Source organism: Thamnophis elegans, chromosome 2 (genome assembly GCF_009769535.1).
Source record: "Thamnophis elegans isolate rThaEle1 chromosome 2, rThaEle1.pri, whole genome shotgun sequence".
In the NCBI taxonomy this organism is placed as follows: domain Eukaryota; kingdom Metazoa; phylum Chordata; class Lepidosauria; order Squamata; family Colubridae; genus Thamnophis; species Thamnophis elegans.
Window position 1 is genome coordinate 123,496,085 of NC_045542.1, and position 12,700 is coordinate 123,508,784.

Below are 12,700 nucleotides of genomic sequence, written 5' to 3' on the forward strand. Positions count from 1 at the left end.
CTCTGGTGGCTCCAGAGACAGCACATGACTCCCAGATGGCCCTGGCCCCCTCTCTGCCTCTGACACAGAGTCTTCATCCGAGCCTTCTCCAGACTCCAGGACTGGCCCATGTTCCTCCCCAACCTCCTCACTGTCTGACTCTGCCGCTAGCTCTGCAGGCTGCTGGCGGATCACAACAAGAAGTCTTTAAAAAGCCATTTCAATAGCTACTGGGAATACTCTGTTCCAAGTGGACAGAAATCTGGGGGATTGAATTTAGGCTTGGTAATGAAGAATGAAAACTAAGGAGTTCAGGCTTTGTTAGTAAATGGATAGGAGAACACCGAGAAATATAAAGGCAGCAACCTACAGGATTTGGAGAAAAAAAATTGCTTGCTACCAGAAAGAAGGAAGGGAACGAAGCAGTAATCGAATAACAGATCTGTAATGCTGCTTTAGCACACTGTAGTAGCCAATGTAGCATTTTAAAAAGTGATGGTTCCAATAGTACGTATAGATCAGTTTCCAAATAATTCTAAACTCTCTATTTTAATTCCAAAAGGAAGCCTTGTTTCTAAATGTTATGATCCTCATTAATGTAAACAGATTAGCTTTTGTGCTGGACATCAACTTTTTGCTTTTTAATTTCATTCTGAATCAGACACAAGGTCTTACCATTTTTTAGGAAACAGATATAATCAGATCTGAAGATGCACACCAGAATTATGCCAGTCAATATTCCAAGTAGATAACAAAAGCTGAAGTCTTACACTAAATTTCCTGGTTATCTCCAATTGTATCACCACTACTCTATTTAAATTGGATGCCCACGAATAAATATACGGACATTTAAGAACATTACTGCCAGGTACAAAGAACTGTTTTCTATTGCTTTGTATCAACATTGTACACATACTGTAGTTTCATGACCTGTGCTGTGAAAAAGACAAGATCAATAGTATTAACTAGGTAGCAGGACAGTTACGAATGTTCTATTGTTGAATGACTTAATATCCATACATGTCAACTATTTCATGTAGCACAGAGCCCCTGAATTGTATTACTTTAATCTTGGACCAATTTCACAATGCAATCCCATCTCCCCCTCCCTGCCCTCGAGTGTAGTGAAAAGGATGAGGATATGCTACCAGAGGCTGACAGGTATCTCAAGAATCCCAGTTTCATTCCTTTCAAGTGACAATGAACAGGCAGAGTTGAGATGAACTGTAATTTTATAAGGTCATCCAAAGCAACTCTAGAATAACCTTTCTTATATAAGGTGTTGTTCAGTGATCACCATCTCTGTACATTGATACTACGGCCCCTTGACATTACCCATGTAAGAAAACTGGTCATGGATAAGTATTGTGTGCCCTGACCTCAAACTGACGTATGAACAAATTACATGAGGGAAGAGCAGTGATTAAAAACTTAGGTCTAAAGAAGTTTATAAAACTCCACCCTATATTAACTTCCAAATTTTAAAAGCAACGAAACAGAAGATGTATGATTTTTACCATTGTGTGACTTAACATAAAATGATAAATTTAATCATCAGATGGAACTGTTTTTCTTAAAGTCATTTTAATGATTAATGAAGAAAGTCAAAAAGGAAGGTAATGCTTTCAATAAATGGCAGAACAATCTAATAGACACAGAAACTATGATAAATGTGCAATCACGTATTATGCCCTGCATGTTCTTAAGGGGAAATTGGAGTGTTTTTTTCTTTTTTATAAGACAAATTTCACTTTCATTCATCCCAATGGGAAGGAAGGATTCTGTCAGCTCATGGGCCATTATTTTGCCTCTCCCATTTGAAGGAGTATATTAAGGAATGAGAAGTCTTTGGAAGAAGAGATAAGAGAATAGAAGTTTGCAATAGGCTAATCTGCTCATTTACAAGAGGCAAAAGTCACTGTTTCCAAATAGGTAATTAAACAAAATATCAAACTTTATATCTAAATCACATTGTTCATTCAAATGAAAATCATAAAAATCACAGCTGTCTTAACAACCCAAGGAAGCTAAGACCCCATTTCTCCTTATCCTTTAAGATAGGACATTTTGAAATCCAAAATACATTTAAAATTGGCCAATTCATGTAGTTTGCTAGATTTGAATTTTAGACTTCACTTTTTTATTGTTTAAAGCAGCTGTTTGATATAGTTCTCATTTAAGTTCAGGATTCATCTATACCATGGTTCACACATTCATGATTTCTAAGAATATAATCAGCAGTTGTTCTATTGTTACATGTTGCCAAGATGATAAACTCAGTTTATTGGTTTAAGGTCATCATTAAGTTGGGTATCTAGAATTAGGATTCCTGAATGGTGCAATAGACCTGCTTTGAAAAGGTATTCACCTGGGTGTACCAGTTTCCCCTTGCAGGAAACAAGAATCAGTCATGGGTATCTACTTATAGTGGTCAATATAATATAAAGATGCTGTACAACTTTTTAGAGAACTATGGAAAGAGGCTGTGGGATTTAGTAAACGTAGTTCTATAGCTAAAATAGCTGGTATTGCATAATAATAATAATAATAATAATAATAATAATAATAACAACAACAACAACAACCAGGAAACTAATGACAATGCACTACAGTTTACATCCACGTGGTGATACTGATAGATTATACCTGCCCCAAAAATCAGGTGGCAGAGGATTATTACAAGTGAAGAAAACAGTTGAAGAAGAAAAACATGCACTGGCTGATTATTTAAAAGAAAGTCAAGAACATCTATTAATCGAAGTAAAGAACAAAAATCTACTGAAGGCCCAACAGACGAAACAAGAATACAGAAAAGATGTGATAAAATCAAGAATGGAGAGTTGGCAGAACAAAGCACTGCATAGCCAATTTCTGGAAAAAATAAAAGATAAAGTGGACAGTGAACAAACTTGGTTATGGTTGACAACAGGTACATTAAAGAAAGAAACAGAGTCACTAATCCTGGCTGCACAAGAACAAGCTATCCGCACAAATGCCATTAAGGCCAAAATCGAAAAATCCTCTGATGATGCCAAATGCAGACTTTGCAAAGAAGTTGATGAAACTGTTGATCACATACTCAGCTGCTGTAAAAAAACCGCGCAGACTGATTGTCGAGGTGGCGCAGTGGTTAGGGTGCAGTACTGCAGGCCACTTCAGCTGACGGTTATCTGCAGTTCAGCGGTTCTAATCTCACCAGCTCAAGGTTGACTCAACCTTCCATCCTTCCGAGGTGGGTGAAATGAGGACCCAGATTGTGGGGGCAATATGCTGACTCTGTAAACTGCTTAGAGAGGGCTGAAAGCCCTATGAAGTGGTATATAAGTCTAACTGCTATTGCTATTGCTATTATAAATTGCGGCACAATTCAGTAGCACAAATGATCCATTGGAATTTGTGCAAAAATTATAATATTAAAACAGCAACTGGTGGGAACATCAGCCTGAAAAAGTCACCGAAAATCAGATGGTCAAGATCTTGTGGGATTTCCGTATACAAACGGACAAAATACTGGCGCATAATACACCAGACATCACACTGGTTGAGAAAAATAAGGTTACAATCATAGACATCGCGATACCAGGTGATAGCAGGGTCGCCGAGAAGAAACATGAAAAAATTGCAAAATACCAGGACTTAAAAATCGAGATTCAACGACTATGGCACAAACCAGCAGTGGTAATTCCAGTGGTAATTGGTACACTGGGTACTATTCCAAAAGCACTGGAATTACATTTAAAACAGTTAAAAATCGACAAAATCACCATCAGTCAAATGCAAAAAGCCGCACTGCTTGGATCTGCACGCATATTACGAAAATACATTACGACGTCCTAGGCCCCTGGGTGGGACCCGACTAGTAACCAATGCCAAATCCGGTGAAACAACTGGCCGCTGTGACACAACTGTTATAATAATAATAATAATAACAACAACAACAACAACAACAACAACAACAACAACAACAAAAATAATTGGAAGAAAAGTTATCAGCCTTAACATAATTTCCATTTTGTGGGTTTAATTCACAGGTCTGCGACTAAAAAGCTATTTGATTATTTTCATCTAATTTCCATGTATTTTGGTGTGCTGAAAACAAATAAAATATTGAAAATACTCCTAGACGTCATGATTTGCTACAACATGCAAAATTGTCTTCAAATTTATCATTTTTTTTTAATTTTTGGTATTTTTTTTATATTATGGGTTTTTAACCAAATTTAAAGTCCAAATTACTATTAATTAATTCACATAAGTGCATTTAAGATATAAAATGCCAAAAAAACCTTAAAGGGTTTGTCCGAGTTATGTAAAAAATCTGATGGTCAGCAATATATACATAAGCGAAGCAAGTTTTAAGTCTGTGCTTCTAATGGTAGAAGGGGTTAATCTTTCCTGAAGAATCCAGTGGGAGGGAGACAAAGGGCAGATAGCAGCATCTCCGGTCAGTGCAGGGGGAATGGCCAGCACCATGATGTCTCATGTACAAACACAGAGCTGCTCTCTCCTGCATGCCACACTTGTGCACGAATCATCATCAGGTTCTTGGTTCTAGTCTGTTCACACTTTTTAATCGCAATTCATGTTAGCTCGTCATTCTTCAACCATTATGTTATGGCTCCACAAAAGTGTATTAATTCGCCAGATGGTTTCTGTTTCATCTGTGGTGAATATACAGTGTTGAAGCAACAGCAGAATATTACAGATTTTGTGAAAAAAGTATACTTTGCATACTTTGGACTAAAAATTGGAGATCAAGATAAAGTTTGGGTTCCTCATAAAGTGTGCAAATGGTGTATTGAGGACCTCTGAAACTGGTTCAAGGGTAAGAAAAAAATCTTTGTTATGGGATTCCTATGGTATGGCGAGAGCAAAAGAACCATAGTGATGACTGTTACTTTTGTTCATGTGATGTGAAAGGGTTTAATTCCAAATGGAAGCACTCCATTTCATACCCCAATCTTCACTCAGCAATTCGTCCTATCCCCCATGGCACAGATATACCAGTACCCAAGCCCCCTGCTACCTTGGAAGAGATACCTAGCTCTGATGAAGGTGAAGTCATACCTGAACCAGATGACGAATCAAGTTCTGACTTTGAAGATGATACAAGACTAAAATTGTTTTCTCAAGAGGAAATGAATGATTTGGTAAGAGACTTGAATCTTCCCAAAGGTGCTGCTAAGTTACTCAGATCAAGGCTGAAAAGCAGGAATTTATTGTTGCCAGTAGTGTCATCTTCATGTTTCAGACATCATGAAAAGGAGTTCATTCCTTACTTCGCCCAGGAAGACAAGATGGTTTATTGCATCGATGTCGAAGGTCTGATGGGTCAATTTAAAATCCAATATGATTCAGAGCAATGGTGTCTTTTTATAGATTCTTCAAAAAGAAGTCTCAAAGCAGTTTTACTCCACAACGGTTTTTACGCTTCCATACCTGTAGGTCATACCATACACTTGAAGGAAACCTAGGAGAACTTGGAATTGGTTCTTTGTAAACTTAAATATAAAGACCATGGTTGGCAAGTGTGTGGAGACTTGAAGGTCTTGTGCATGCTGCTCGGGCAACAAGCTGGGTATACCAAATACCCTTGTTTTCTGTGTCTATGGGACAGTCGAGACCAACAAAATCACTGGACCAAGAAGAGTTGGCAGCCGAGGGTGATAACAGTCGGTGAAAAAAATGTCCTCCAAGAAACTTTGGTACCTTCCCATAAAGTTCTTCTACCACCTCTCCACATAAAATTGGGATTGATGAAGCAATTCATAAAATCACTTCCAAGAGATGGAGAATGCTTCAAATACTTGGTCACCAAGTTTCTATGCCTGTCAGAGGCAAAATTGAAGGAAGGTGTGTTCGTCGGACCAGACATTAGAAGGTTGATCAAGAGTTTGTCAATACCATGACGGATCCTCAAAAAGAAGGGTGGATTGCATTTAAAAAAGTCGTACAGAAATTTTTAGGCAACAACAAAGATCCTCACTACAAAAAGATCATTTCAAGCTTTAGGTTGCCTGATGAGTTTGAAAGTGCATTTCCTCCAGTTCCACCCTGACTACTTTCCTGAAAATTTGGGAGCTGTGAGTGAGGAACAAGGTGAACGATTCCACCAAGACATTAAAGAGATAGAAAGGAGATACCAGAGAAAATGGAGCATTACAATGATGGCAGACTACTGTTGGATGCTTCTGAGAGAAATTCTAGATGCTACTCACAAGCGTAAATGCACCAAGAAGAGCTTCACAAGGAAGAAGAATCGAGTTTAGTGTGTGTAGGTGAGCTCATTTCAGTTCAAAAAAGGATTTTCATAAAAATATTGTAATAAAACTTTAATTTTATGTCTATTTCCATTTATTTTGAGGTATTGCCTTATTTAACATAGTTACCTAAATTTGTCAGGAAATGTGATGTCCTATGACAAAATGGAGATCATTTTCGGATTCAGTGCACCAAAAAACATAAAGATTACGTGGAATAACCAAAACAGCTCTCGAAAAATTTTTTTTTGCAGACCTTTGTATCCATTGAAGAGAGGTGATCAGGCTTGTAGTGTTCTATTTAATTTACAGACTATAAACACAACACTAAGCATTTTCTTTTTCTACAAATTACAAAGCACTGGTTACTTGATATCCCTGCAGTAGGTTTGTTCCAGTCTATTGCTATGTACTGTGAGCACAATGGGCATTGTAATAATAGAAGCCAAGTACTGCCATTGTAGAACTACTGTATTTAATCTAGTCAGCACAATATGATGTGTAATATAATCCCTTCTTTTAGTTCCTTAAGTAGACTTCAGTTCCTTAAGAAGACTTTAGAAAGATGTAAGATCAAATTCAGACTTAATTTGCATCAACACTAGGATCAGATCTTAAAATCTATGGTTAAACTTATTTGTGCGACAGTGAAGGAAAAAGTGTTTTTGTACCTTTTAGTGCTTGTGTTTGGATGAGTGAAGAAAATAAACAGAATGAAGCAAAGGACCACCGACTCCAGTTTTCATATAAATATAATCTCTGTTACTAAACAGAGAATATAGATTAATTAAGTGTTTTCAAATAGGTGAACAATCTGCATTAATCATTTTTCTTTGCAAAACTATGTTGCCAACTATTTTTACTTTTTTATTTTTAGCATTATTCTTCAAGAAAGTTTATATTCCTGTAAGTTTATATTGTCTAAAGAAGCTTTCCCAAAGAATAGGGATATTTACCACACTCAAATATGTTTGGCTTTACTTGGTTTTAGCGATATTAAATAATGCATTCCTTTGGAAAAACTATTTAATTTCAATGCAAACATATTTGGGTCTTTGAAAGTCGTAATTATATGATACTAAATATCACATTTCTTCCAAAATGGCTATGTTTGCATAACAAGTTTAGCTTGGTTATTGAATTAACCCAAATCCTAGGCTTGTATAATATACTGGATCGTAACGAATCAAGCTGGATTCACTTAACATTCCAAGCAAAAGGAACCAAGGAAAAAGAACAAAAAGAACTAAGGTTTATCCTGTAGCAAAAATGTGGCTGCTAGGCATTTGATTAACTTTTGGTTTAGCTGGTTAAGGATGTCATGTGAATGAAACTTTACCAACCATACTGATTTAGCTTGTTGGGGAAAGGCAGAGGCAATGTTAGCTTTTCTTTTTTGTGGCCTTCCCAAATTTGGTGGAGAAATAGAAAAATGTAGGGAGGCCTTGATGGCAATGAAGGGATGGGCTTCTTGAGGTCAGTGACTCCCTACCTGTCTTCTGGCACCATCTCTTTGAAATGTATGCACTGCCTAATGGCTATACAACCTTGTTCTCTGCTAACCCATTACTCCATCTGAAAGGCATCATATTCTCTTCCCAGCCCTTGGGCACATTTCCTTACCAGTTTCTGAGTCAATCCAGGTGGAGCCCATTCATACGTAACAGTGTCAAAAGTTGGATCTTTCCGAGATACTATAGGATTAGTGATAATCATGCGGTTCCTTTTATAGATGCGGATTCCATCGCCTCCTTTTACCCGAGCAGTGAGTGAAGAATATTTTGAATCAGCAAGCAAGCGGCCAATTTTCCGATCATCTTCTGCATCAGAGCTCAGGCTGTGATCTTCCTGGCTGCATTTGCATGACTTGCATATTTTCCTGTGGGAGACAAATGAGGTCATATTTTGATATAAGCTTGGGCCCTCATAGGTATGTGCTCTTTTGGTGGCTCAAGGGTGAACCTTAGAATAAACAGCCAAGGTTATAAATCAAAGTGGATTATGACATAGAACAAAAGATCTTTTTGGTCAAATGCTATCCGGAGAGAAAAATCTCTAGCGAGGATTAACAGAATTTGCAATGGTGTAGAACATAAGTCTATAAAAAGCCTCACTGTCAAAACCCTGGAGGAAAAGCCTTCAATGACCGAAGTTCTGAGATTTACATAATGGAAAACATTCAAGTGATTAAACTTCAATATCTATATTAATCACTCAGTGAGACACAGGCAATATGGAAATGAAGAATTTTGTAGCAGTCTAATTAAATAAAATCGGGGAGTTTCTTGTTCTGCTTCCAATTATAAAAATAGATTGGTATAAATGGACCCCCATGCCAATGGGAGAATTCTGGGAGTTGAAGTCCACACATCTTAAAATTGCTAAGGCTGATAAACATGGGCCTAAACAATGTTACCTGAAAGCCTATGCTTTCAGGTAACATTCATAAAGGCAAATAGGGCTTAAATGGAGTGTTCATAGTGAACATTCCAGTATTAAAATGCTGTAATGAAACTACAGGCTCCTAAGGTCGCACATATGTGCTAGTCGTTCCTGACTCTAGGGGGCAGGACTCATCTCCGTTTCAAAGCCAGCGCTGTCCAAAGATGTCTCTGTGGCCAGGTGGCTGCCATGACTAAATGCCGAAGGTGCAGAGAACACTGTTACCTTCCCACCAAAGAAGGTAGCAGTTTCTATTTTTCTACTTGCATTTTTACATGCTTTTGAACCGCTAGGTTGACAAGCTCACTCCGTTACGCGGCACTAAGGATTTGACCGCCAAAATGCCGACCTTTCTGATCAACAAGCTCAGCGTCTTAACCACTGAGCCACCGTTCCTAGAGTGGGGCTGAAAGGCGAAACGGAAGCAATATGTTCCCTCCCATATTTGGGCACACCAGGTGCTTTGACAAAAGGAAAAAAAAAACACTACCTAGATATATATTTGTTCCAACTGGATTTGCTAAACCTCAATCCAGAATGAGTGCTAGTATTACAAAAGAAGTGCAAGGACTTCTTTTTTTGGTTTTCAGTTCTCCTGTGCACTTCCAAAGTACATCAAATCAAGGTGATTACATTTCACTTATGAGGTAAAAAAAAATAGTATAAAGAGATTTTTAGAAAAACACTGTTGAGGACCAAGAAATCATTTCAGTGTCATTTCACAATGACATTGTACAAATCGATTCCTTATCCTAAATGGAAATATGAGAAATAACAAAGGGATAGAATTATATTCATCATAAAGCAATGGGGTATGTATTTTTGTTTTCTGTAGCTGCCACAGTAAGGCACTATTCCTAGCCCCTAAAATTGGCTGCAAAGCATTGCCCCAGTAATTTCTGGGATCTATTTTGGCTTAGAAGAATACCTGGCAAAAATTCACTCAAGTTGTCAGAGTTTATATTTTTCAACTGTATGAGCAAGATTTCCAAACCCTAACAGGTTAATGGTAAACCCTAAATTAAGCCAAAGAAAAGGGCCCAATGCTGATTTATGTTCTAAAGTAGGAAAGGTCACTCAGGGCCACAGCTAAAAATTTGGATGCAAAATAGTAATTCAGCACTGATTTTTTTCATTGAAAGAAAGAAAGTACACTGAACCTCTGCTAGGTTCATCACATGTTATTTCATTAACCACCCACCCCCAAATTAAATTTCATCTTTGCATTTCACTGCCACACCCTCTGCAGTTGTCAGAAATCAGTTTTTTTTAAATATAGCCAGCAGCTGCAAAAGGTTGCCTGTATCAAAACTCAAACTTCAAAGAAAATGTCTGACAAATCTTGACTAGACTAGTCCTGGTAAGAAATAGATATACAGTCAAACAAAACAAAATATTGTGCAATGTGGAAAATAGTTTGTGATGCAACAAATAGGATGCCTACCTAGGAATGAGAAAAACAAGAAGCATTAATTAAAACATAAACCATATTTAACTTGTATAAGCCAAGCCCCAACTCTTGAATTCTTCATGTTTTTTACTCCTCAATAATTAAATCTGCTGCTTTCAACCTGAATTTTTAGTGTCAGAGATGGTTAATGCCTCAGAAAAAAGCAATGTGATGTCTATGGGCCATGGTGGTGCAGTGGTTAGATTGCAGTACTGCAGATTACTTCTGCTGACAGCCATCTGCTTGCAATTTGGCAGTTCAAATCTCACAGGCTCAAGGTTGACTCAGCCTTCCATCCTTCCAAGGTGGGTAAAATGAGGACCCTAAATTGTTGGAGGCAATATGCTGACTCTGTGAATTGCTTAGAGAGGGCTGTAAAGCCTAAGTCTAAGTGCTATTGTTATGCTTCTAAAAGAACCAAGATTTCATTCATTAATACTTTATTTCAACTTCACATTACATGAACAGTTATTATCATCAAACATTTTATTAATCCTTTGTGTAACCAGGGGAATGATGGAACTGTTAAAGTATGGAATGATTCCACAGCTGTAAATAGTTCTAGATTTAGATCTATATCACACTACAGACAAGGCTAATTTGAGGAACATCCGTGTTAAATGTTTTACAGCAAGTGGCAGCATCTGGCTGATTTCTGTTTGAACTTGGATACTAAATAGCCTGGCTGGAGGAATTCTGGGAACTGAAATTTACACATCTCATAGATCTATACAAGAGTTGCTGAAATTGAGAAACACTTATCCACAGAATACTTAATTTGTTGATTTGGCTTATATATTGCTAAATCAGCATGTCTTCCCAAATGTTTACAACTATGAACAACTAGTGATTTACCAATAATCCTACAGCAGAAATAAAAATAAGTGGGGAAGAAACACTTAGCGTAATAGTAGCAATGTTTCTCAAAGACCTAACAAACGACTCTAGTCTTAACCATCTTTGGAAAATCAGCAATGATGACGATGATAAATTTTTAGGGTTGAAGCTACTCCATAGGTGTGGGCCAGCCTAGAAAATCATCGCCTCTGGGCACTATTCCACTAAATTTACATAAACTATGGATTTGAAGTACATCCCAAAGAGGACATGTTAAAAAGGTAAACCTGGAATTAGGCTACTCTGAAATAATCTGGTTTTCCCCTCTAATTTTTGAGACCCAGAAGAAATAGTATCTTATTTTGTTTACTTTGGTGTGCTGTGTGAACCCCACCACTGTTTCACAGGAACTTGGACAATTACAGCATACTCAATAAACTATAATTTAAAAAAATTAGCAGAATGCATTAATCCCAAAAATATCAATAACAGTTTCCTGGTTGTTAGTGATTGCTGTACACAGCTTAACTGCTGTGTACTTTTATTTGTTGTATTTGTGATTTGTAACTGTGTTAACTTTAAATATTGTTCATTGCCCAGATGTATAGCTGGATACATAAATTGAATGAATGAATGAATATTCTTTAGAATGGAAAGGCTATTTGCCCATTTTAGTTCTTGTTTTGTCTAGTATAGCTCTCCAGGAAAGCTAGTTGAGGACTACAGACCATACCCCAAATAGTTAAGAAGCTATTAATTCAAAGAGCTATTCTTTCTCAAGTCTGAGACAGAGTTGTTCGCAACTCTAATTATCATATACAATTATCATATATACCATAATAATAATTGACCACCCAGAGTTACCTGTAGCAAGATGAGTGGCCAATAAATTAGATTGATAGACAGATAGAAAGACAGACAGTCAGACAAAATCCTTTTAGAAAGAAGGACGGACTCTAAATCTGGGTGCTGAATATTATGTTTTACTCTGAGCTATGAATATCTCAAAATAAAGTGTTTGAGAGGAAAATATTTTAAGCAGCAGCAAATTTACAGAAAACTGGGAGCCACACAGTCTATGTTTTGCATTTTCTGCAAAATCATAAAGAAAAGAACATAACTTGTTAGATTTTATACCTGGCAGTTCGTTTGATTAACAGATGGTAATATCATTCAAAATTATTTTGGGTTCATTATAAACATAACATTTGTGCTGCTGAACATGTGTGGGAAAAATAATGTACTGGCAGTATAAGCTAGCTTCAAATGGAATCAACATGTCCCACGATTCTAATCTAGATTTTAGTTTCCTTAGAAGCTTTACTGAAACCATATTTCTGTCTCATCCACAGATTGAGGATAATTTTATATGAAATGAAACTCATATTTTTTCAATGATGGGCTCACATGGAAGAAATCCAAATTTTAGGGCACTATTTTTTTTCACGTTTCTTATTGATTACAACTGAAATCTGGAGGAATCTGTATCCAAATAACTCTCACTGATAAAACAATCATGATTTAAATTGGATGATTTGGATTTTCCCCCCTAATAATTTTATTGAAGATTACATTAGACAGATAAAAGTGACAAAATTACATAATACAGAAAAACTGCCAAAAAAAAGATTCACATCCAATTTGAATCCTTCCTTTAATATTTAATATTTATATCTCCATTTCTGTTTAAAGAGCTTCCCCCCTTTTTTTTCAAATAGCCAAAACCAGCCCC

At 36.9% G+C, this 12,700-nt stretch overlaps 1 protein-coding gene across 1 annotated transcript in view; it reads right to left on the reverse strand.

The window, feature by feature from the left end:
• LMCD1 (LIM and cysteine rich domains 1) overlaps nucleotides 1-12,700 on the reverse strand; it is a 62,575-nt gene that overhangs the window by 22,206 nt on the left and 27,669 nt on the right. Inside the window, exon 3 of the mRNA XM_032212137.1 lies at nucleotides 7,863-8,118. Coding sequence (XP_032068028.1) covers nucleotides 7,863-8,118 — 256 coding nt within the window. The remainder of the gene's footprint in view (nucleotides 1-7,862; nucleotides 8,119-12,700) is intronic.